Consider the following 24,888-nt stretch of genomic DNA (forward strand, 5'->3'; position numbering starts at 1 on the left):
GGATAAAAAGGCGCCCTCTCCATGATATGCCATCTGGACGGCATTCAGAGTGTTTTCGTGACGGTGATGTACAACTCACAGCTGGTTTTGGATGACAAGGGAGAAGGCGATAGATTTCCCCTGCGAGGGGATCGGTGACGCAATGTATGACTTGTAGCAGTAGATTACGCCTTTTGGGGCGGTACAATACATGGAGATGTATATCATGATGCGAAATCGAGAGTGAAATGTGAGATTAATGCGAGAAGTGTGAGAAGTGTGTACCTTGGTAGGCCGAACATGCAGTGACCTGATGCGCAGGCTGAGGTAACGGTTGCGAGACCCAGAAGGGCCTAGCGTCATCTGCCCCACACCAACTCCGAGTGGCGCACCACGAAAATCAATCAACATCAAAATTCCTCCAGTCCAGGACCCCACCAACGTTTTGACCATCGCGACAACCCGCTTCAGGACTGCAAACCTCTGACGAATCCGAACGATAATCGAGAGAGGGAACCCGATCGCCACGTATACGAGAAGATCAAATCATCAACATGGCTACGCCCAAGACCAAGTACGCCGACCCTCCCCACAACTTTATCCGAACGGAAGGGAGAGAGAGAAAAAAAAAAGAGTACAGCTAGCTAACCTCGCACCCCCTCTTCAGGCACGACTGGGCCGACGACGAAGACGTCGAGGAGACGTCGACCGAGCTCCCCGCGCCCCAGACCATCAGCAACAAGGACGGCACCAAGACCATCATCACCTTCCGCTACAATGACCAGGGCAAAAAGGTCAAGATGACCCGCCGCATCCGCTACACGACGCACACCGAAAAGGTGAACCCGCGCGTCGCCGACCGCAAGACGTGGTCCAAGTTCGGCCTCAGTGCCAAGGACCCAGCAGGCCCAGCCCCGGATACCACCTCTGTCGGCGAGAACATCATCTTCCGCCCCAGCACGAACTGGCGGAAGGACGAGAAGGAGGCGGGCGAGGACCCCGGCGCCCAGGCCCTCAAGGACAAGCTCAAGGACAAGCAGGTCAAGTGCCGTATCTGCAACGGCGAGCATTTCACCGCCCGCTGTCCCTACAAGGACACCATGGCGCCTGTCGGTGCCGACGGCGCCGACGTCGCTGCCGGTCTGCCGGACGATCCTGCCCCTGCGGCGGCGGCCGGTGGTGCTGGCGCCAAGAAGGGCAGCTACGTCCCGCCGGCGCTCAGAGCGGGTGCGGCTGGCGGCTCGGCTGCAGGCGACAGGATGGGAGGAGGCAGCAAGTTTGGCGAGCGGGACGACCTCGCCACGCTGCGTGTCACCAACGTGCGTACCCCCGCTGATGCAGCATGCTATCTTGGAGGAAGAGCTGGAGTTGCGTTGCTGACGAGAATCGTGTACAGGTTTCGGAGATGGCAGAGGAGCAGGAGCTGCGCGACATGTTTGAGCGCTTCGGACGCGTCACGCGTGTCTTCCTCGCCAAGGACAGGGAGACGGGACTGGCCAAGGGCTTCGCCTTTATCAGCTTCGCGGACCGGGGCGACGCCGTCAAGGCCGCGGCCAAGATGGACGGTTTCGGTTTCAAGCACTTGATTCTGAGAGTCGAGTTCGCCAAGAAGGCAGCCTAAGGTGGTGGAGAAGGGCATGTGGTGGAAGGCGGTGCGGTAACGAATGTTGTTTTGATGCTACTACTGGAGACACGGCTACGGCAACGGGTACAAAAATTTGGCATCCTTGGGATACGGTAGTTTATCCCTTTATTTTTTTTCTCCCCTCGGGAATGCAAAGACATGATCTCACGGGACCCAGACTCGAATGTGTGAGAAGGCATTTGGATTCACAACAAACGAACGCGCGCTTCGAACATGACGGGACTATGGCCTTGAAACGCTCACAGGCCACTAAACTGACACAATCCAGCATAATGGTGACTCAAATTCTGTGACTAATGCAAAGTAGGTATCTGATGGGAAGCCCCGACTCGACTCCTTTCCGCCCCCTTTTTCTCCCAAATCAAAATCAAAAGCATTGACATAGGGAGACCTATACAAAAGAAAATGGATTGTGACTATAGGAAAATGATTACAAAAAGCAAACTAGGTTTTCCCACGATACGCCGGGTATAGAACACAAGTACGGACCGGCGGATGCTCCCCTCTTTGGTGCCGCTTGCTTTAGCGTTGTATTACGGAAGAGAGTCCGTCTGCACATGCTGGTTCCTTTATCATTATCTCGTCCAAGGCCGTGAGAGTGCATTTGTCAAAAAGACAATACTGTATCAAGTAGTAGAGATTGGGAAACAGAAAAGGAAAAAAAAAGGGAGATGTTGGTTTGATGTCGTGTGGACGAAGTAAAGCGAGTGTGGGGTGCCTCGAGGGCTAAGAACGAATATTTTTGGTTAGCCATCCGCGGCTGGTGGCTGTTGGAATTGTCGGTGGTGTCGATAATGTTGATGCTTGTCGTCGACGTGTCGTTTGTCGCGCCGGCGCGAATGAGGAGGATCTCGCCGCAGAGCGAGTTCCAAGAGGCGAGGAGGAAGCCGAGGAAACCTTTATACAAGGGACGTCATTTTGGGAACCACTTGCAGAAAGCCTTTTCAGTCCCTGATCGCTTTCAACAACGTAATCGACTCGACTCTACGGAAAGCCGATCAAGCAGCGGGCGTCTCCTCCTCGGCGGCAGGGGCATCACCATCCGCCGCAGCAGCGTCCCCCTCGGCGCCCTCAGCCTCGGCGCTCTCCTTGGCGAGCTTCTCCTCGAGCTTCTTCTTCTTCTCGAGGGCGCGCTGCTTCTTCTTGGCCTCGGCCTTTTGGCGGCTCGCCTCCTGGCGCTCGTCAAAGACGTACGGGAGGGACTTTACGGCGCTGAGAGTGACGGCGAGGCCGCGGCCGAGGTGCTTGAAGCACTCGGCGTAATGGGATTTGGCGTCCGAGAGGTCGGCGCGGGCGGCGGTGGCGCGCTTCTTTGCGCGGTAGGCCCGTTCGGCGCGCTGGGCGCGCTGGTAATTGTCCGAAGCCTGGCGGCGGTTCGTCTTGAGGAGGTTTTCTGTGCCCGAGGTGCCGGGGCGTTTTGGGAGGGGCTTTTGGTCGCCGGCGATGGATGAGGTTGGGGTCTCGCGGGCCATCTTTTGCTTTTGGTTTGCGGTATCGATAGGGTTTGGGGTTTATTAAGTGTGTGTGTGTGTGTGTGTCAGTCAGATATGACGGTTCAATGCAACGAATGGATAGAGGTCAGTATAGACTCTTTTGGTGAGCAAAATCACTTGTAAAGGACGAGGAGGAGGGCCGGTGACTCTTCGGGCTCATTTTTATACAACTGCCGAACGATGCTAGCCACCTATTCTGCCAAAGCCATGGAAAAAAAACACGCGACCCGGCGAGAAATTTGATTTGATACAGATTCCAGAATGGGGCCCTGCTGTGATGGGTTGTGTTTTGATGGTTGTCATTCTAGAAGTTCATGCAAACGGCCGGCGTACCCCGGACAGCCAGGCAAATCCAGTACAGGGATGCCTCCATTATAGCAGGCCCCTTGACGAACGAATGGCTGCGAGAGTCACTTTCGTAGCATGACTCCCGTGGCATGACAACAGAATCAAAACGCGTGGCGCGCTTGGATTCGCGTGATTTGGGTGACGGGATGTTGATGGAAAGGGTTCATGGTCGCTCTGCTTCTTCCGCACGAGGCAGACGGGGTGTGTCCCTGTCTTGTTGGACTGCTTGGACTGCCTTTTGCACTGGCTTCCGCTTGGAGCTCACTCAGTTTAGGCTTTGAAGTAAGGTAGTTGCTGATGCAACGGGTTTGATCGATGTTACGCAGCAACGGCCTCGATTACAGTGTTGACCTTGATCATCGCTTGTGCTGGCCTGATGTCCAAGTTCAGAGTTGATGTTTCTTGAGGGAGTCGAACCTTATCGGAGAGAGGTCTCTTATCGGCACGTGCATGAACAGAGTGTATGTACATGGCCCCAGCGCCAAAGCCCCTCGCCTAAAGCGCTCAAAGCACCGTGGCGCTAGAGCCGCTTGGGCTTAGTAGACATGTCCCGCTAACCGGAGGCAGGGCCCCGCATCTGGGCTAGCCATGGCGCGCTGTAGACTTGTAGAGGAAGGTAGGTCGCTTTGCAGCATGTTGCCTGAGGTACCAATGGTATACAGGCACGAAGACGGCGCCGCAGCTGCATCTCCCGCTCGCGCTCCGAACGAGAGGGAAGACGCTGGAAGGTTGAAGGATTTTTCACACCTTACCCTGCGCAGGGGTGCTTAGGGCAACGAGCGAGCGAGCAATTACACGTGTGCGAGTGAAACACCCTGGACGTCCTGTCTGTACAGTGCTAGTGGTGATCACCTTAGTCGGAAGCTTCGAGGCTTAGGTAGGTAGTCAGCTTCTTTGTCCACGACCAACGGTTCCAGGTATTTACTTGTAGGTGCGAGGTTGCACAGGTTCCTTATGTAAGGCAACCTCCAAGTCGGTCGTCATCCGTGGGACCTCTGATTGGGCCCTCTCTGTCTTCAAGAGCTCTCTCTGCCGGTCCTGAGTCGCGCACGCGGCTGAAATGCTCAACTTGACCTCGCTCAGCGTGTGTTACTCTTGCCTCTTTGAAACGGAACCGGGGGAGCTCCCGCGGATCACATGCCAAGTTCAAGCCAAAGGCCCCAAAGTGTAGGTACTTTCCCTCGTACCGACGGTACTTGGCTAGCGACCCTTGGGACGAATTCAACAACTGCGGGACGGGCGGGCTTTCTCAGGCAATCCTCAATCCAAACCAAACCTAACCTAACCCGCCGGACTAGTGGGGCTATTCGTACAGTGTAAGTGCCTACCTTACCTTGTGCAGGACGCTGCTTCTCATTTGGAACCTCCAGCTGCACCCTCAACCCTTGTCTGTGACGTTCTCCCACGTCGTCCTTCTACCCAACGTCCGCCTCTTCGCTTCATTTCTCCTCACCTCTTCTCGCCTGAACTCTTGCGTGCTTCCGCATTTCTCGCGCATACAAAGCCACCTGGAACCCTCCGCACTCAATCTTGTATCCAGACACTGGCGGCTCATGGACAGCCTGAGCAACAGAACCATCGTCGCACAACGCCCTTACCGACCCCCCTGCGTGTGAATAACCTAAACCCTTCCATCGGCGTCGTCAATTGCTACGCTGTTTGCCCGGCCTAGAATGAGCTCTTCCGCCGCGCCCCTCGCTCATGATGCTGGCTCTCTGCGTCAGCGCCAGAGGCGGACGTCCTCGGCTAGCAACGGCGAGGATGACTTAAACCCCTCAACCGCCGCAGACGGCCAGTCCCGCACTGTCGACGACGACGACGACTTGGAGCTGAAGCCCAACAAGACGTTTGGTCGAACGCCCGATGGCACAGGTAGGCTTCGTGGTGATGTGGGCAGTCTTTTCTCTTGTTGTCTGCTGACGGTTGTCTGCTAGTCTTCACCGTCCCCACCACTCACGACATGGTGTCGCAGTTGCTCGACCCGAGACAGCCCAAGAACCTCTCCGACGTGCTCGTTCTGGCCATTCTCGCCTTCCAGATTGTTGCGGCCTATTTCGTGCCCGGCAACTTGAAGCGTCCCTTGTTCGCCCTCGTCTTTCTCTTCTGGCGAGCCTCGTACAACATTGGCATTGGCTACCTCCTCACCATCCAGTCCAACCACCGCAGGCTGGAGACGTGGGCCGCGCGGTGGAAGCTCTTTGAGCATCCCAGCACAGGCAAACAGCCCCGCCCTTGGCTCTACAACATGTTGAAGCGTGAGCTCGAGGCAAAGATCCCCGAGGACTACGAATTCGAGAAAGCTCCCATGGAGTACAACACCTGGCTTGTCTTCCGTCGTGTCGTCGATCTGATCCTGATGTGTGACTTTGTCTCCTACTGCCTCTTTGCCGTGATCTGCGGTCACACACCCGCCGGCGAGAATCCGTTCGTCGGCGTTGGACGCTGGTCCATCGGCATTCTCTTGGTCCTTTTCAACCTCTGGGTCAAGCTGGACGCCCACCGGGTCGTCAAGGATTACGCTTGGTACTGGGGTGACTTCTTCTACCTCGTCGACCAAGAACTGACTTTTGACGGAGTCTTTGAGATGGCTCCGCACCCCATGTACTCAATCGGTTATGCCGGTTACTACGGCATCTCCATGATGGCTGCGAGCTACGAGGTTCTCTTCATCTCAATCATTGCCCACCTCGCCCAGTTCGCCTTCCTCGTCGTTGTTGAGAATCCGCACATTGAGAAGACGTACAACCCGCCTGCCCCGCGTAAGCGTACCGCCTCGACGCCGCTTACCGGCCGGCCGGAGCTTGTCGCCATCAAGTCGTCAGACAACGAGGAAATCTTAGTTGACCAGGCCGCCACGTCCCAGGAGACGTCGCCTGAGGCGCCTGCGCAGGTGCACAAGTTGATTGGCTTGAACAACCTCGACCTGTTTCGCATCACAGACACCTCGGTTCTGTTGCTTGGCTTCTACATGGCAGTCCTCACCCTTGTGACCCCGTCGACGTCTCTGTACCAAGTCCTGTTCTTGCTGCATGCTCTATTTTGGCGTGTGTGGTACCACCTTGGCTTGGGTGCCATTCTGGCGTGGCAGTCTCGTAATAAGTTCTGGACGAGGCACTTCCTCAAGTATGGAGAGAGCCACACCGAAGCCTGGAATCAGTGGAAGGGCATGTACCATCTGAGCTCCGTCATGTGCACGGGATCCTTCATCGCCGCGTGCTGGAAGATGTACTCGCCGCCAGAGGACTGGGCCTACGGCTGGGTTCTCCTCAAGCACGTGGTCGGGGCCGGTCTTGTCTCCCTTCAGGTCTGGACATTCATCAGCGTATACGATTCTCTCGGCGAGTTTGGCTGGTTTTACGGTGATTTCTTTTACGATTCGACCGCCAGACTGACGTACAAGTCTATCTACCGCTTCCTCAACAACCCTGAGCGCATATTTGGCACAGCCGGCCTATGGGGATCTGCCCTCATCACATGGAGCAGGGCCATCTTCGTCATGGCCCTGGTCAGCCAACTGTTTACGTTGGGCTTCATCAACTTTATTGAGAAGCCGCACATGCAAAAGACCTATGGTCGCGGCCTGCGTCAAGAAGCCGGCCTGACCAAGTTCATCAAACGTTCTCTGCCGCCGCCCGTACAGGGCTGGCAGCGCGGTGTCGATAAGGTGATTGACGACACGGCACAGTTCATCGAGGAGTTCCTTGACACCGCTCGCCCCAAGTTCGCTTCTGGCATCAAGACAATCGTCCGCGACACCTCGGCCTTATTCAACAAGTACCCGGCTCGTCTGACAGTCACGCGTCTATCTCCTGACCTGGCCGGCCTGGATCCCAAGCTCTACTCCCTCTCCGTCCAGGGCACTCCTTCGAGCCTGTCGGCCGCCAATGAGCGCGCCACGGGCAAGGAGGGTCTGACGGCACGGTTCCATCGCGGTGTCGAGACCATGATGTTTGACTATGGCTCCCCTTTGAAGGTCAAGTGGCGCGCTCCCGCGAAGCACGACAGCAAGGACTGGATCGGACTCTACATGGTTACCGACAACCGCTCTAGGGAAGCGACCGAGGTATCGTCCTTGGGCCGATGGGTGCCTACCACCCCCGGCAGTTACGACGCTGCCACCGCCGATAAGGCCATCTTGGTTCCCGACCGGCCGGCTCAGAAGCAAGACGCGTCGGATCCCGACATTGTCGAGGGCGAAGTCATCTTTGAGGGTGATCGGCTTTGGTGGACTCAGGGCGTGTTCGAGTTCCGGTACCACCACGCCGGCAACCATCACGTCATGACCATCTCCCAGCCATTTGAGATCCGCATCGGCAAGTTCGACGAGGACGACGTGGAGGTTGACGCCAACGGCATGTACGAAAAGGCTGTTGAGCAAGCCCTGCTGCCTCTGGTGCAGAACTGCTGCGACCGTGACCACGACATCGCGCCCACCACTGTCGACGAGCCGTTTGGCGGCCACGTCGAGCGGGACGGCAAGTATGCCAAGAGAATTGTATACGCCATCCACCAAATGTTTGGCATTGAATTTGCCCCTGCGATCGTGCCTGCCGACGGAAACGTCAAGAAGATGGCCTGGCGAATCTGCAACGCGAAGCAGGTTCTGGTAAGTTTGATACCATACCCGAGGCGGATTATGGGGATTGACAGTCTACAGGCACCCTACAGTTTGTCTCATTCTAAGGGAAATAGCACTCCTATAACCTTTGAGAAGGCCTGAAATCGCTTGCATCTCACATTATTTTAGAACCAGGTTACGCTCGTGATCTGCGAATCGCTATTGGAACTTTGGGAAGGAAAAGTTTGGGCGTACACATTCAAATTGATGACACGGCAGCTTGGAAATATGCATGTTGGTCCCCCTTGGCCCGAGAGACGACCGACCCCGTCGCAGCGAACGAGAAAAAGGATCCAAGGATGGAAAAGGAGTGTTTGGATGGGCGTCCGTGAGTTACCTTAGCGTGAGAAGCAAAAAAATAACATGACCGCGCTGCAGCGATTGCATTCACCACAACAACTCTGGTACGCAAAATTGACGGCCTCACGGAACAGAAAGTAGGGCCCCACGAAAGACACGGCACGGAAGGACGGCCTGGAATTCCTGGTGCCCACGGCCTGGAGGTGAGTCGTGCAGAACCACCCACAAGATGACCCTCTCTCGCAGATTCGATTGGCCTCGAGTTTAGGCAAAGAAGAGGTGGTACCGGCGCTGGGCTGCTCAAGTATGGGGACAATGCTACGCCCCCCGCATGAAGTTATAGTCTGGGCTCTTAATAGCCGCTTCACTTGATGTCACTCCAAGATTTGAAGGGAGACCTCAAGGGCCAGTGTTGTTACGTTCGAGTCTTGCTTGCCCAGTTCCAGGTGATGTCCGCCACGCGGCTAATATGCGTGCCGGATAGCCTTGACGCGAAGTGAAGAGATGGTCACTGCCGACGGTGGAGAGCTCACACAGCGTCACGCCCGTCTCATCGCAGTGTAATGGTTGTTGACGGCGCCATCTCGCATTCTCTCGCATTCTTGGTTTGAAATGCATGTATTCGTGCCTGATGTTAGACGATTCAGGTACAGTGCCGTGTACACAAACTCCCACATGGGTCTCGCCGGCACATGGCAGACCTAGACATGCACAGCAAGTGTAAGCTTCTGTATGACGAGGATGCGCAATCACAAACGGCAAGCCGGAGGGACGCTAGAATAAGGTGGGCGGTGGCTGCATTGGATCTGTGCGGGGGAAGCCACATGGCACCACGATGCGTGTGGCATTTGCTTGCCAGCCGAAAGTTGACATGACAGGTGATTGGCGAGGACTGTGAGAAGCGTCACTTGAATGCTCGCCATGTGAAGCCGCACGGTCTTTGGACTGCCGACGGCTCGGTCGGATGGCAGACGAGAGGAGGGTTTAACCTGGCGATGTGGTTTGGGTGGCGTCGTAGGTGAGAGTATGATGGGCGGATGAGACCGATCAAAGGCATCACCGGGCACCGGCATCGTCCCGTGCCTGCGGTGGACACCGTGGTCCACCATCCGTCGACCGTTGACCGTCTCTACTGGAAGAGGACAAATTACCGCAAATTGGGAAATTTCAAAGAACCCCACGACGAAGAACCCTCCACTGGACGGTACATGTAGGTACCCACATAAGGCGACAAGCAGCGCCGATTGGCCAACTGCATCTCCATGATTCCCCCTCACTCTCCGCCTGCTCCTCCAGTCTTTGGAGTCTTGGACTCCTCCTCCTCCTTTTTTTCTCCACATTCTCCGCATCCACGCACGACACACGACAGGAAGTCAAAGTAACCTTCTCCACCACTACTTGACACCTTTTTTTTCATAGTTTGTGTGACACTAAAACATTTTCCATCCAACGACGAGTCGTTCGTCGAGTTCTTGTGGGAACCGTTCCAGTACTTTCATCCTGCCTCTTCCATCCCGTCCATTTGTAGGGCAGCGAGGAGGGGCGGGCGTTTCGATGGTCTCGGGAGGCACTCAATCTGAATCTCTGTGGCAAACTTTATCCATCGTACCAGACGAAAATACCGTGAACTATCCCCCCCTCCCCTTCCTTGGCCGGAACGTTTTTATTACAGGGGAAGGCCATCATCTTGCTAACGTCGTGTCAGGGTTGAGCCTGTCTTTGGAAGGGGACAAAAGTGTCCGCACCACACCTTAATTCCGAATCACACTCCGACTACTCCGCCGTTGTGTATGTAGCCTGCGCTGCCGGTACTTGGTAGTTCCGTGGCGAGTGAGAGAGCACTGGGACTCGGTTAAGGTTAGCTACGAGAAGCACGGAGGAATACCGTTCGCTTTCCCAAAGCGGAAACCAAGTCCCGTTTCGAAGTCCCACGCAACCCAGGTCCCAGCCGTCTGTGTGGACGCTTCCAAGGCGCAGAGAGCCGCATGACCGGGGAAACCAAGGTCAATGGGACAATCGTTGACACATTCAGAGGAGAACCCCGAGACGCCCCTGGGACCTCGGGGTGGCCACGCGAAAATGGGCCGTCTTCGCTCCTCAAGTTCAAGACGGCGACATCGTCGTCCTCTTATTCTCTCGCTCCTCCCCGTGCCCTCACTCGTTACCATAATCACACTCCTTCCGTGCCTCGTTTTCGCCGTGCTGCTGCTTTGCCTCCACCACCATTCTTTCATCTCAGCCGCGATCCAGCTCTTGCACAGCATGCTGCGAGACCTCTTTGCGACGATCGGCCTCGTGCCGCTGCTACTCTCCTCCCCGGCGGCCGCCACCCTCCTCTACGCCTCATCGTACAGCGGCGCCATCACTACCCTGAACCTCGCTCTGTCAGGCACAAACGCCACGCATTCCACCCTGCAATCGCTCTCCTCCTCCAACGGCTGCGCGCCCAGCCCGTCCTGGCTCCAGCTGGACAAGGCCAACGCGAGGCTGTTTTGCATGGATGAGGGTCTGACCACCAACGTCGGCACCCTCTCATCCTTCAAGACCGGCGCCGACGGGACGTTGAAGCAGCTGGCCAAGACGAAGACCATTAGCGGTCCCGTGAGCGCCGTCGTCTTTGGCGAAAAGGGCCACGGCCTTGCCGTCGCTCAGTAGTATGTCTCTACGTTCTAGCAGGTTTTTGGTGATGACGAGCACAGAACTAACCTCAGCAGCGAGGGCTCCTCCGTGAGCTGGTTTGACATCGCCGATCCGGCCGCCCTCACGGCAGTCAAGTCCGCGACGTTCAAGATGTCCGGCCCGGGCCCCAACCCGTCGCGCCAGGAAGCCCCGCACCCGCACCAGGCTTTCCTCGACCCAAAGGGTCAGTTCGTCTTGTTTCCCGACCTGGGCGCCGACCTCGTGCGGGTTTTTGCTGTTGACGGCGCCAACAACCTCGCGGCCGTCGATTCCCTCGTGGCCGCTCCCGGCAGCGGGCCCCGCCACGTCCAGTTCCTCGTCACACCCCAGGGCAAGACGTACCTGTACCTCATCAGCGAGCTCGCCAACACCATCACCGCATACGACGTTGCCTACCGAGTGAACAAGACGCTCGGCTTCACCGAGGTGTTCTCCGGCTCCACCTACGGCGCCGGGGCCGCTGCGCCCGCTGGTGCTGCCGCCGCCGAGATTTGGATTTCGGTATGTTTCCCCTCTTCCACATTTCTCTTGTATATACTGAGAGCAAGGCAGTCTGACCGTAAATTCCTCACCGTCTCGTCGCGCAACGACTCGGCGTTCAGCATCAGCAACCCCGACACTGCCGGCGAGGGCGCGCAGATCCCCTCGGACTCGCTCAACACCTTCTCCATTGACGCCAAGACGGGCGGGCTCGCGCTCCTGCAAAAGTTCCCCGCGGGCGGGCGCACCCCGCGCCAGTTCTCCGTCAGCAAGGCTGGCGACCTTGTGGCCGTCGGTCTGCAGTCCGACAGCCGGGTCGTTGTGATTAGCCGCGATGCCGTGTCGGGGAAGCTGAACGAGATCATTGCGAGCGCCAAGGTGGATGGCGAGGTTACGGCTGTAATTTTCGATGAGTAGACATTTTGCATGAGGCATAGCGGATGTGCGCGTAATTTTGGTTTACCCATTGTGTATCCGTACCATCAGCAGGTTTTGGATAGCAAATCAAATCAATCCCAATTGGATGATTGGGGCTCGCTGGTTCTCAGCTGGAACTCGTCGTGACCCCTTCTAGCGGCGCCAGGTTGACAAGTTCGGAATCCACGGTACGAGTTCGGGAAGAGACTGAGCGATGGCACACCCGAGAGGTTCTTCACCATTCGCTTATGCAACCGCCATGAGCTATGAACCCCCCCTCGGTTACATAGGTAGGTCAGCACACATATACACACACCGAGTTGGGAAGATGACGGGTTCCTAATGCGGTAATCAACAGGCGGCTCGCGAATAAGCCAACGTGCTCAAAGTGACTGATCCCCTTTGAGCGAAGTTCGTATCTTCGGGCGGGGCCCATTCTCTGCAGTCTTGGGCGGGAAGGGAAACAGCCCACCCGTGAGGTGGTTGAGACTTGTCTATTCCATGTGAGGCTACGCCGTTGATGTGCATGGCAACTTGAGTCCGACACTACAGGCCCAGAGTCGCGGAAGCGGAGTGGTGTTTTCGCAGCATCGAAAGTCACAATCAGAGTCAGTACCGACGCGATGTCACAGCGCAAACCAGTTGTTTGCTTTAGACGGGCACTCGGGAGTATAGTGTGTGCACGTTTCCGCCCATTCCGCTTCCATGATCCGCACGCTCGAGCAGACATATTGCTGCCCTGGTAGATAGTGAGTACGCCATCAGCATCAGAAGGTGTCCGTTCGCGGCTGGCATTTCGAGTGACGGAACGAAAGTCGTCGACATAGTCTGGTTCGATACCACCATGATCCTGGGGGCCACTACCAACATGGACTCAAGAGAGGTTCCGCCGGACACGGCAGAGGGATGCTGCTATTTGGCCTGGTCGGTCGACCTGCAGCAGAACTACAGAGTGTCAAAGTCTGGTGTCGAATTAGAATCTCGGAAGCGGGTAGTCGGGAGAGAGTTGCAATGTGGGGCCTTTGTGGCAGAGATGGCGAGGTAGCCAGCGATGTCCAAATGTACTCCAGCACGAGGAGGCGCGCTGTGTGGACGGCTCGCTCGTGATTCCCTGGCCTTGAACGCATGAGGACCGAGGCGAGAGCTCGTCAATCTTATTTGGAGCAGTTTCGGGTGTTGGAGGGGTGGTGGTTAATCTACGTTCCGGCGGTTCTCGCCCACCCATCCCTCATGACCTGCCTGGCGTTCTGGGTCTGTCAAGCATCATGGCATGGCCTTGCTGAACATTGGAGGAGGCAATACCTATGGTATTGGCCCGGCAGCAGTCTGGCACTTCTTGACAGCGGCACGGCTGGGGTGTTGTCTAGGCTGGACCCGAGGGATTTCTACAAGTATTAGTCAAGCTGGGTTGAGTCGCGGGAGCGAAATGAGGTCTGCAGGGGGGGGCTTTGCTACCTACTTGGTCAAAGCCTTGTCGACAAGTACCCGTGAGCGTGACGAAGAGAGTCGGCATGCAGGTACATGCGGAGAAGGGAGACTGGGGCCGCACGGCAGACAACGGCAGAGATTCGGGGTTGGGCTTCATTCGGGATGGAGTTGTGGCCATGGAACGAGGTTGCAATGCGAAGTCGGTGAAATTGCGAGGGATGTTCGAAATGCCAAATGGTTGGGTGGCCTTAGTAAGCACGTATGTATTCGTAGGAAGGTACAGATTATCTGGAGAGAGAGAGAGAGAGAGGGGAAGGAGATACTCGAACCGCATCTGCTCCAAACAGGAAGGAACCGCCTTGAGGCGTGAGGACTTGCAAGTCGTGACCCATCACCTAAGTAGATTGGCAGAGGACGGCCCTTTCCCCATACAATTGGACTGGAGTACTCCCTCCATAGTCAGGTAAGCCACGCGGGAACAACACTTCCAAGGACCTTCCTTTGGTAAGATACCTTGTTATTAACGAGTACCATATGTTTCTCTCCTCCAACCCACAAACTTCGGCAGCACACCAAGTTCCCTCTTCCGCCCCAGACACCACGAGCGGTGGCCCCTCAGCTTAGCGTGCGCCGTTGACCCTTGTTCCCCATCTCATCCTCCCCCCGATTCCCATCCCATCCCGTCCCATCCCATCCCATGCCCGTTTCGTCCCATGCCCGTTGCAACCGCCGGTTCTGGTTGGCCTAGCCTGACCTGATGTCTGCCACTGCGGGATGGGGTAACTGTCACAGTGCACCAATCCGATGGATTATCGCCCCAACGACCTTAAGCCGTGGTCCGGGGCAAAGGGGAATGAAGCTGGCCTAGAGCTCCCGTCTGCTCACCTGCGGGGCACTCTCTTGTGCTCTCAGCAGCGACTTGCTGCCCATCTTTAGCCATCCAACGCCGTCCTAGGATTGCTTCCTCCGCATTTTGTTCCCCCTCACCCCCCTCCGCCTCCGCGATTCTCCCATAATAACCACCTTGCTCCACTGCCGTGCATTTATCTCTTCTCACCTTCTCTGTCCCGTCGTCTGCCCCCCCTTCTGCTCCATGGAACCACGGTTTCTCCATAGAAACCGTGAAACGCTGCCTCGATAGCTTCGAGAGTGTTCTGACTGACAACTTTCGCCTCGAGTCACGCACGTGGCAACCCCCCCGGTTCAGCCGAACTTAGTCGCATCGGACCGGCCTCTGTCGACTCGACTCCAGCCTCGCAAGCCGCCATCGCATCGCAGCTATTTATCCATCATCCCGCCCAGTCGCCGCCTCACCCAGACAAACATCCGCCTGACGCTCCACCCGACTTGTGCTGCGCTGTCGCGGCACACCACCATCTGCCCACTACGTCTTCCACTCAGCTTCTTCGTCTCCAGACGCAGCACGCCATGTCCCCGTCGTCGACGGGTGACTCCCCGCCCTCGGCGACGGGCAACGGCAATGCGGGGAGGTCTTTTCCCGTGCCGTCGCGCGAGGCCTTCAACATCGATGTTCCCTCACCTTCAATGGCCAACGGCATCCACCCTCTCAAGTCGCCCGCCTCGCTCAAGGCGCAAAGAACGCCCAGTTTTAGTAGAGATGGCTTCCTAGGTTCCGTGCAAAAGGCCCGGAACATGTCTCAGTCATCTGAGAACCGTCCCGATGCTCTGACCAATGGCATGCACAAGGCGCCCAGCGACGAGGGGTCTAACCCGCTGAAGAGGAGGAACACGGACGTTGGTGTCGACTACCCGCGGAGGAGGGCCACCATCGCAGTATGTGAAATCCAAAGAGCGAGCGATACCCATCGCAAGAGCTAACTGAAGACAGTGTGAGGTGTGTCGCTCCCGCAAGTCTCGCTGTGATGGCACGAAACCAAAGTGTAAGCTCTGCGCCGAGCTGGGCGCCGAGTGCGTTTACAGAGAACCCGGCATCAAGCTGGATGCCGGTGATAAGCTGATTCTCGAGCGTCTCAACCGCATTGAAAGTCTGCTGCAGATGAATATGGTCGCTGGACAGGGAAACGGCATCGCCATCAACCAAGAATCGCCGTCGATGAGCAACGGATCAGGCCTCAACGGGGACAGCTTGATGGGCATACCGGGCTCGGGGAACGCTGTCTCCATTATCCCCAACGGCGGCCTGGGCACGTGGAACAACCCGACAAACATATCGACCATGCCCAAGATGCACACGAACGCGGCACTTCACCTTTTGCAGTGGCCTCTCATTCGCGACCTTGTATCTCGCCCCTATGACCCGCAAGTCCTGCTCCAGCTAGAAATGGCCCGTGAACCGCTCCATTCGCTCACGAAGACGCCGTGTGTCGACCTGTCCAACACGACCGCGTACATTGAAGCTTACTTTGAGCGAGTCAACGTATGGTACGCCTGCGTGAACCCTTACACGTGGAGGAGCCACTATCGAACGGCCCTCTCCAACGGCTTCCGCGAGGGTGCCGAGAGCTGTATCGTCTTGCTGGTCCTGGCCCTAGGCCAAGCAAGCTTGAGAGGCAGCATCTCGCGGATCGTCCCAGGGGAAGATGCACCCGGGCTGCAGTACTTCACGGCTGCGTGGGCGCTGCTGCCCGGTATGATGACATCCAACAACGTCCTGGCGGCGCAGTGTCACTTACTGGCGTCAGCCTATCTGTTCTATCTGGTGCGGCCCCTGGAGGCCTGGAACCTGCTCTGCACCACCAGCACCAAACTCCAACTCTTGCTCATGTCCCCCAACCGGGTCCCACCCAACCAACGGGAGCTAACCGAGCGTATCTACTGGAACTCGCTGTTATTTGAGAGCGACCTGCTGGCCGAGCTGGATTTGCCACATTCGGGTGTCGTTCAGTTTGAGGAGAACGTCGGCCTGCCTGGGGGTTTCGAGGGCGAGGAACAGGAGGCCATTGGCCGAGACGACCTCTGGTACTTCTTGGCCGAGATTGCGCTGCGGCGGCTCCTCAACAGAGTGAGCCAGCTCATCTATTCGAAAGATTCGATGGCCTCCACCACCAGCCTGGAGCCGGTGGTGGCGGAGCTCGACTTTCAGCTCACGCAATGGTACGAGAGCCTGCCGATGCCGCTGCAGTTTCCCTTCACCCGCACCCTCCTCGCCGATCCGGTGCAGACAGTGTTGCGCTTGCGCTTCTTTGCCTGCCGGACGATCATCTACCGCCCGTACATCCTGGCCGTATTGGATAATGAGCAGGCCGTCCTTGACCCTGCGGTGCGTGATAGTTGCCACAAGTGCCTGGAAGCCTCCATCCGGCAGCTGGAGCACATTTCACAACAGTAAGTCACCGCAATTTAAGTGCTGAATCATTGTCTTGTCATGACGCTAACTCGCCGCAGTCACGCCGGGCACATGCCTTACCTGTGGCAGGGAGCGCTCTCCATCGTGTCGCAGACGCTACTGGTCATGGGTGCGACCATGTCACCCTCTCTGAGCAGTATCCTCCTTACACTCGTTCCCCATAGGGAAACCATTGACCAGATCATCAATGACGTGGTCATGGAAATCGAGCGATACTCGACGCTAGCCCCGAGTCTGAGCCTGGCAGCCGAGATCATCAAGGAGGCCGAAGTGAGAAGGAGGGCATACCTCAGCGGTTGAAAGCCGCTCGGTCCGCCGCCTATTCGACTCACATCTACTTGTCTGCAGCAGGCCATCCATCTTCAGGAATACGACCTGTGGAGGTCTCCAGCCCCACGTTGCTGACGGTGAGCATGGGCCAGGGCCACGACCTGTGTGATCCTTCAGTAACAACCGACTCCCACATCTATGCTGGGGTTCAGCGCCCCGCCGCCCGTTAGACCGGGGGAAGCAGGCGTGCAGTCGCAGTAGAAGCATCGCGCGTGCGAGCTACCTCTGGACGGTGGATGGATGGCAGAGAGGCATCCATCTGGGGTGCAGACAAAAATCCGGGGTCACGCCATTTGGAAATGGGGTTGGACGCGACCTGTGAATTGGCGTGGCTTGGTTGGCGGGTAATACTTGATCTTACTCGGTATTCGGACCGAAACCCCGGCGCGTCCATCCATCCGGCCAATGAACCAGCCTGACGCCAACCCGTTTCGAGATCGGTCACCCGTCGACCTCCCGAGTGGCATCGAGACGGAAAGAGAGAAGGAAAGAGGCGAGGTGCTGCCAATTTTCACAGACGGAAAAGTCTGTTGGAATGGTTATCCAGCGCTCGTAGTGGCAGCGCTTCACGGTGGCTGGGATCACGAGGTAAAAGGCGAAGAAGGTTCATATCCACATGCAACTTTGGACGCGTACGGGCGTCCTCCCTCCCCCGGGAAGGACAAGGCTCTATTTTGGGCGGTTCTGAAATCGTGCAAGCCAGCCGCCATGGGTTGGCTGTTGTGAGGACGGACGGTACCCTTTTCTGGCCCGGGGCCATGGTTCCCAAAGAAAGCGTTGCCGAGATATGGTGACATAGTAACTGTACAACACAGCACTGCCGATGAAGAAATACCCCATTTCCTGTCTGTTCCTGGCAAGGCCGGTCCCAAGCATCTTTGCATCTATCTGTATGCGAATGTGACCTTCTGGCATGCGTTAGAGCTGCGGACGTTGACCTCGACACCACCCAGCCGCGGCAGCATCCTGAATGCAGAAGGTCGATGTGCTTCCGACCTAGATTGCGCGGGATCTTGCGATTCGTTCGCAGGTACATAGTGACGTGACCCCAACCGCTCATCTATGCGGGGTAAAGTAGGTAGGTATTCCCCGCGGGACATCGTTGTTTAGTTACAGAGGTACGGATACGCGAAAGCGAAAGGGGCTTACGGTCACGCGGCGGTGCTGTGGCTGTTTCTGTATCCTACGACATTACCATTGTGCCCACATGACATCGCCCCGCGGCGTACATTTCAGTACTTGGAGTCAATCAACACAAGATCGAGCCAGAGCTGAATTTGGACATTATAAGGGGGTTTTCCGTCTGTGGCGTTGAGAGCTCGGAAACTTTCCCGTCCGCTTGGCTGGGTCTCGCAGAGCTTTTTGTCACCAAGTTGGCCAGTTCTTGACTATGAAGCTGATCACGGGGACGGGTAAGGGCTTTGTGCGACGTGAGCCTGCCTGCCGTCTCGACCGAGTCTCGGGAACCGGCGTTCGATTTCTTCGTCAAATTCCGTCGTCAGACAGGACACATCAGAGCAACCTTGCCAACTTGCGTACCTATGGAGTATCTCCAGGCAGGCAGAGGGAGCATCGACTAATACCGAGTGACGTTACTCATAGTGGTGGTGCCGAAGGACTGATATACGCCCCTGCTAATATGCCGCCAGCATGTTTGTTGGACAGCACCGGAACGACTGGGTGTACCGTGTAAGTGGCCCATTTTTCGAGTGCCGGTGCGCGGAGCGGAGACCGGGGAGGGGTATCGGAGGGACCAGATTTCGTGGAATGGGGTCACGAGGTGGGTTGCGAGGGATGGATCCACCAATCGATAGTGGGCTGGGCCCGGTTCCAGAAAGGTGATGGATGCGAGGAGTTGGTCTGCATTTTTGTTTCCCAATCTTTTCTGCCTGGCGCCAGTTTGAAATTTTCCATCTGGCGCGAGATGCGTTGAGCACGGCCGCGATATCGGCAGCAGGAAAAGGCCACACAAACTTTCGAAACCACAACGAGTACGACTCCCTCGCGAGACCTGAGGGCTTGCGAAGGCAGGCGGTCTGGTGTGTTTGGTGTGGCGTGTACAGTGTATATGTGGATGGGTCATCTAAGAAAGAGAGCACGATTCGTTAACCACGTTGGATCGAGAAGAAAACCCGGGAAAAAAGCAAAATAGTCATCGAAACTTAGCGGTCGATGTGACGAGGCGGTCTGCACACGTCAATGACTCGGGGCGGAAAGTGCAACGGCCGGATCGGCCCCACCTTAGCCAATCGGCCCCGTCTGTGGCTCCGATCTATCTTTTGTGGCTCGGCCGAAGAAGTGGACCGAACTCTCTCAATTTAAGCATGCACACATGGGAGATTTGTTGGTGGGAGCGAAACGATAGAAAGTTTACGATTAGGGTACAGGAGTTGGTAGACCCTCAAAGATTACGCATGAATAGCCAATGTTAATTGACATGACCTGCATCCATCGGCCGTGACTCCCCCTTTCCGACATGAGACTGTCGGCCAAATCACAGCGTCCGTGGGCAGCCCGGCACCGCTGCCGCGGGCTGGGATCCCTATGGGCTGTGGTCGGTGGAATGCGAGGGCTGAGGCACGTGCGCGTCAGGTCTGAAGCTGCGGTGAGCGCGGCGGTTCTCTCGCTTTGAGGTACCTACCTCAGGTAGGCAGCAGGCGTTGGCCAGTAGCGAGCTTAGGTAAGGTACCTGAGAGAGAAAACGGTGGCAGGCAGTCCCCTGCAGGGACGCAGATTCCACTGGAGGAACGCAGGGCTCAGCGCACCGCTAGCCTGCCGCTGCTCACCCACCCGCGTCACCCCTTTTCGTTAGGTTCGGTTCGCCTCATATAGTTTGCTGTCAAAGAGGCAGCCGCTCCCGCGCTGTAGGCGCACATCGGACTGGCCGCTAGCTGGGACGACTGTAAGACGCTTGTAACGAACACACGAGGCGCAGGGACTCTCGTGGTCGTTGAGGAGGCTGGAACGAACGAGCGAGCGGACCGATCCATTTGAACACGAGGGCGGGTCAAACGGACGCCGAACAGCTGCCCTTACTGGTTCAATGGTTCTGGACCAAAGGGGGGGCAGAGTCAGACACCTCAGAGGAGAGGGCATGGGGCGGCAGGCGGGCACAGGCAGAGACAATTGGATCTCACCAAGACCTTGGGATTGGATGTGAATGATTAGAGAGACAGAGAGAGAGGAAACACAGAGGTGAAGCTCACCCCCGCTGCCCGCAACAGGGGCCAATCGGTTGCGCTGTGCCTCAGCGGCGCCCTGTTCCTGCCAGTGGCAGAGCTCTCCAATGACTCCTGAGTCCTGGCTCCCCAAGTGACTGATTTCTGGGCTGTCACAAACCATTCGCCAACCGGCACACTTCTCTCCCTCTGCCTCACTTGGACCTTGCTCCAGGCTACCAGTCCTCTCGCACATGGACCGGCCCAACTAAACCGATCCTTCGAGTTGTGATCCATCAAGGCATTCGTCTACCTAGTCTACCTATTGTGGTCGTCTCCTCCACCAAGCTGCCGTCCGACCAAACAGCTCCCGCTGCTGCCCGATTGATACCTCATCGAGGGGCACCAACGGACGAGACGAGGCAAACAGTCGCAGCTTGCCGTCGTCGTTGCAGGCAAAAAAACAAAGTAGGGCGTGCAATATCACCGCATGTGCATGTCCGATATGCAACCCGCCATCCAAACCCAATCACCGCTCCACGGCATGAATTGAAACCACCCACTCACGAGCAACCAGCTGTCCGGGTGCACACCCCTTCTCGACCAAGAGATCTCACCTCACCACACGTCCCGCTCCCGCTCCCCTTACTAAAAACTTCCTCGACTCCCGGATGAGGCTGACCCCAGCCCAATGGCCTATCGAGATGGCGCAGAGTTGCACAGGAGAACGAGCCGACGCCGGCATCCTCCCAGCCCGCCGCAAATGCCCGACTATGATTGGCACCCTCACCCCACCGCTGCTGAGTCGACCTACGACCCGATGCCCTACCGGAGACCCAGAGACTTTATACAAGGGCCCGACGAGACGAGCTCGCCCTTGGGACCGAGAAGAATCGTAAAGCTCAGCAGTGCGCCTCCCACCCCAGGAGCCACGATGCCCAGAACCCCCAAGGCTGCTGCTCCGTACAGGAGGGGAAGGGTACCGGTGGACAACGGCTATGACCCCTACGACGACGAGGACGAGGACGAGGATGACGAGGAGGACGACCAAGAGGAGGAATCCCCCCTAGGTAGACGGCGGCGGCAGCAGACCTCGAGTCGACACCGGAGCCGCAGCACGGCCCATCACTCGAGGACGCCGCGGGTCCACGAGTCGAGGCGGTCGTCGAGATATTCGCAGTCTGACTCGGAGACGGAGTCGGACAAGGACTCGGAAACTACCGTCTCATCACACGAAGAGAAGCGGGAAAGACGACGTGAAAGAGACAGGCGGGAGCGGGAACGGGTAGGGTACGAAAAGGCAAAACGCCATACCCAAACCATTGTCGAGCGGCGGACGCCGCCGTCAGCCGAAAAGACACCGAAGCGCCGTAGAAAAGTCAAAAAGATCATCTACTTGGAGGAGGATGGCTCTACGGAGCCTACGCCGCGGCAGTCCATGGGCGACCTCAGCCGCTCGTCGTCGCGGCACCGCTCTCACCCGTCGTCGTCGCGTCCGGCGTCCGACAGATACTATCCCAGGCAGCATTCTCATAGTCCCGTCAGGAGATCAAGCCGCCATCGTTCCTCGGCCAAGACGTACGAGATCTCTCAGCCTCCTAGCGCCTCCAAGAGGTTGGCTTACGAGATTCGTCCGGATCGGGGTCGTCTTGAATTGACCCCGAGCAGGCATTCCAAGAGACACCCGCCCCAGGTTGTGTACTCAGAGACGCGGCCAATCCGCCGCTCCAATACCGTCTCGGGGGCATCGCATGTCACGTCGCACACGCAAAGCACGACTTCGTCGAATAGGCGGTCGTCTACTTTCTTGGGAAACGTACTCACGGGGAGTACCGTCTCCCGCTCGTCAGAGAAGCCAGCCAGGTAGGTCGCCCAAAGGTTTCCATCTGCAACTACTAACGCCGTCAACCAGAATCGAATGTCTTGTGTGTATGGATGAGTTCCCGGCGAGCAGGGTCGCAAAGTTCAAGTGCGGTCATCGAATGTGTGACCCGTGCCTCAAGAGGCACTTTAAGATATCCATCACCGATCCGCAGCAAATGCCTCCAAAGTGCTGTGCCGCAAATATACCCTTGAAGCATGTCGACCACTTGTTCACGAACGACTTCAAGAAGAAGTGGAATAGAAAGTTTGCAGAATATACGGCCCGCAACCGCATTTACTGCCCTTCGAGAAAGTGTGGCGCGTGGATCAAGCCCCAATGCATGCGCAATGAAGGGGGCCGCCAATCCGCCAAATGCGGTCACTGCAGGACCAAGGTATGCTGCTCTTGCAATGGCCGGTGGCACTCGTCGAGGGAATGCCCCGACGACGAGGAGACGACGAAGTTCCTGGACCACGCCAAGGATGAGGGATGGAAACGTTGCTACAAGTGCAGTCACATGGTTGAGCTCAAGGAGGGCTGCAACCACATGACATGGTAAGCGAAGTTTGGTTCTTCTGTCTGATATCTTTGCTGACCTGTGGGGCAGTATTTGCGGAGCGCAGTTTTGCATGGTGTGCGGCACCAAGTGGAAGAGCTGCGATTGTCCGTGGTTCAATTATGAGACGGCGGACGCCGATCGGCTCAATGGGATGCATGTGCCGTTGGCGATGGGCCAGCGAATGGAGCGGCCGGAGCTGGGTGCCGAGACCCCGAGAAGCACAAGAAGCATCCGATCAGCAGGCGTAGGGCCCACGATGTCTCGTTCGCGATCCCAAGAGTACGACAGCAGACTGATGAGGAGGTTCCAAGAGAACCGCGACGAAGACCTCGCGCGGACGATGCAGACTTACGAGCTCGACGATGCTTATGACAGAGGGTACGGGGATATCATCGGTCTCGGCAACACGGCCGGCCACTTTATGAACGAAGACTATCGCAGAGAGCCAGACGTATTCGCATCCGCGCCCGTGCCGCCGGCGCCAACGCCACCGACAGCGTTTGAGCGACCGCTGCCAACCGATTACATGTCGGGCGTCAACCGGGCAAGAGGTCTTCCTCAGGATCCTCTTGGGCAGCGTTTGGCTGAGCGATTCTCCGAGTCGCGTTCGAGTCCAGGTGGTCCCCGGCCGGGCATGACGGCGCCGCCGCCACTACCGCCGCTCGCGTCCATGGCAGCTCCCATCATGGGTCCTCCTCCTCCCATGATGGGACCAATGACCATGGGCCCGCCGCCGCCGATGCCGCCACCGATACCGATGCTGAGAAGACACACAATGGAAGAGGATGTGTACACCAGCGCCAGGACGACGCGACCATCCGAGCGGGTGGTGCCGGGGCGGATGATACAAGACTATGAGATGGAAGCGGCGGCGCACACTCCCCGAAGCCGGAGACGAATGCGAGAGGAGCCCAAGTCATCGACGCTCGCCGGGCTCACGGGCATTGGGCGCGGCGTGAACCGGGTGCACGAATGGCGAAACTACGTGTGGCCGGGTAGGCCCGAGGGAGAACATGCAGTCGTGGCATGATATGACTGAGAAGGCGGAATCTTAGTATTACGACAGAGAAGGAAAGTATTTAAAGACAGTGAAGCAGAGAGACACAGCACACAGCACGACTTATGATTTGCGAATTCTGGCCATGTTTCTGTTCCATGTTACGCGTTGGCGGGTTGGGAAAGGCTCTTTGCTATTCTCGTGGGGAGGGCGGGTGATTATTACTTATGCATATAATACTAAAGGCGTGATATATCCTCGGATGGACATGGGTTGCTTAGGGGCAAGGTTCTCGGGGAATTATAGTTGACAGAGTTTTAAGTGAAGCATAACGTGAGTTTTCGTTTTTGGTGCTTCGCCTTGCGTTGCTTGCCCTCGCTCAGCACGGCACAGCATAGCACAGCTCGGTCGTTCTTCATGTGAACTATGTTGCCTCGGTCGGTTCGCGCTGTTGTGTTGTGAACTTGTGGTTTGTATTGCTGGGATCGCCTGGCCGTCTGATGTCGTGGGCCAACCGAGGATGGAGGCGACGTGGAGATTGCCTATCTTGGGTGCTGGAGCATGGCCAAGTGTATGTTGCACGTTGTTTTCCCGTAGGAGATGCTTTGTTTGAGTTAGGTTGCGGTTTTTGATGGGTGGTTGATTTTTTTTGGTCTTGTTGGCAGATGATACGTTGGTGGGATGTCACGATGTTCATGTGGGCAATCTATCTGTGAGGTATGGGAGCTTTTACGGACTTGGGTCCGGGGTCGACTGGGTCATCTCGCTGGCGACTGACGTCGGACTGAAAGTTGGGGAACCGAGGCGGCTGACTCGTTCGTGGGTGATTCCCGTTCCCTTTTCCCCGCCGGTGCTCGTGACGTGTATGTGGACGTGGACGTGGACGTGGTTCGCAGCTTTGCATTGACGGGCCATTTGGCCATCTCAGGGAACTTGCTGGTTTGCGACTCGTTTATATGTGACGCTCCGATTCTCAGCCAGGGAATTGGGGATTGGGAAGAGGTAGGGAGGGATGGGATGGGATGAGATGCGTTGCACCGACGGCAGACCACATCTCGCATATGGAAGCGCACGTACGCGGCGCAAAGTATCGAGGAGGTAGGTAGAGGTAAGGCAAGTTACATGGGATTTTCTCACACGAGATCTATCCGTAGTCTGTCACTCTGTGAGGTCGAGTGATGGAGGAAGTAGAGTTTGGGGCAGCGTTGGAGATGGATGGCAGGGCCCCTCCCCACACCAATGGACATCTCGATTCAATGTTCCAT

General features: G+C 57.0%; 6 protein-coding genes across 6 annotated transcripts; 5 read left to right on the plus strand and 1 right to left on the minus strand.

The window, feature by feature from the left end:
* Positions 1-533: 533 nt before the first annotated feature.
* CORC01_03223 (RNA recognition domain-containing protein) lies at positions 534-1,600 on the plus strand (the record flags this gene model as incomplete). Its single annotated transcript, XM_022614873.1, has 3 exons — positions 534-553; positions 647-1,298; positions 1,376-1,600. 3 exons carry the CDS (start codon positions 534-536, stop codon positions 1,598-1,600), a joined length of 897 nt encoding a protein of 298 aa, XP_022478609.1.
* Positions 1,601-2,622: 1,022 nt separating this feature from the next.
* CORC01_03224 (uncharacterized protein) lies at positions 2,623-3,096 on the minus strand (the record flags this gene model as incomplete). The annotated part of the gene is made up of 1 exon (XM_022614874.1): positions 2,623-3,096. The coding sequence occupies one exon, from the start codon at positions 3,094-3,096 to the stop codon at positions 2,623-2,625; it is 474 nt and encodes a 157-aa protein (XP_022478610.1).
* Positions 3,097-5,138: 2,042 nt separating this feature from the next.
* Positions 5,139-8,185, plus strand: CORC01_03225 (phosphatidylethanolamine N-methyltransferase; the record flags this gene model as incomplete). Its single annotated transcript, XM_022614875.1, has 3 exons — positions 5,139-5,337; positions 5,400-8,071; positions 8,123-8,185. 3 exons carry the CDS (start codon positions 5,139-5,141, stop codon positions 8,183-8,185), a joined length of 2,934 nt encoding a protein of 977 aa, XP_022478611.1.
* A 2,460-nt stretch (positions 8,186-10,645) lies between these two features.
* On the plus strand, positions 10,646-11,959 carry CORC01_03226 (uncharacterized protein; the record flags this gene model as incomplete). The annotated part of the gene is made up of 3 exons (XM_022614876.1): positions 10,646-11,037; positions 11,098-11,563; positions 11,615-11,959. The coding sequence occupies 3 exons, from the start codon at positions 10,646-10,648 to the stop codon at positions 11,957-11,959; spliced, it is 1,203 nt and encodes a 400-aa protein (XP_022478612.1).
* A 2,232-nt stretch (positions 11,960-14,191) lies between these two features.
* CORC01_03227 (uncharacterized protein) lies at positions 14,192-17,015 on the plus strand (the record flags this gene model as incomplete). Its single annotated transcript, XM_022614877.1, has 4 exons — positions 14,192-14,289; positions 14,566-15,181; positions 15,237-16,693; positions 16,754-17,015. 4 exons carry the CDS (start codon positions 14,192-14,194, stop codon positions 17,013-17,015), a joined length of 2,433 nt encoding a protein of 810 aa, XP_022478613.1.
* Positions 17,016-20,894: 3,879 nt separating this feature from the next.
* On the plus strand, positions 20,895-23,656 carry CORC01_03228 (uncharacterized protein; the record flags this gene model as incomplete). The annotated part of the gene is made up of 3 exons (XM_022614878.1): positions 20,895-22,066; positions 22,116-22,622; positions 22,675-23,656. The coding sequence occupies 3 exons, from the start codon at positions 20,895-20,897 to the stop codon at positions 23,654-23,656; spliced, it is 2,661 nt and encodes an 886-aa protein (XP_022478614.1).
* Positions 23,657-24,888: the final 1,232 nt, after the last annotated feature.

Source organism: Colletotrichum orchidophilum, assembly GCF_001831195.1.
Source record: "Colletotrichum orchidophilum strain IMI 309357 chromosome Unknown Scaffold_19.1, whole genome shotgun sequence".
Taxonomy (NCBI): Eukaryota; Fungi; Ascomycota; class Sordariomycetes; order Glomerellales; family Glomerellaceae; genus Colletotrichum; species Colletotrichum orchidophilum.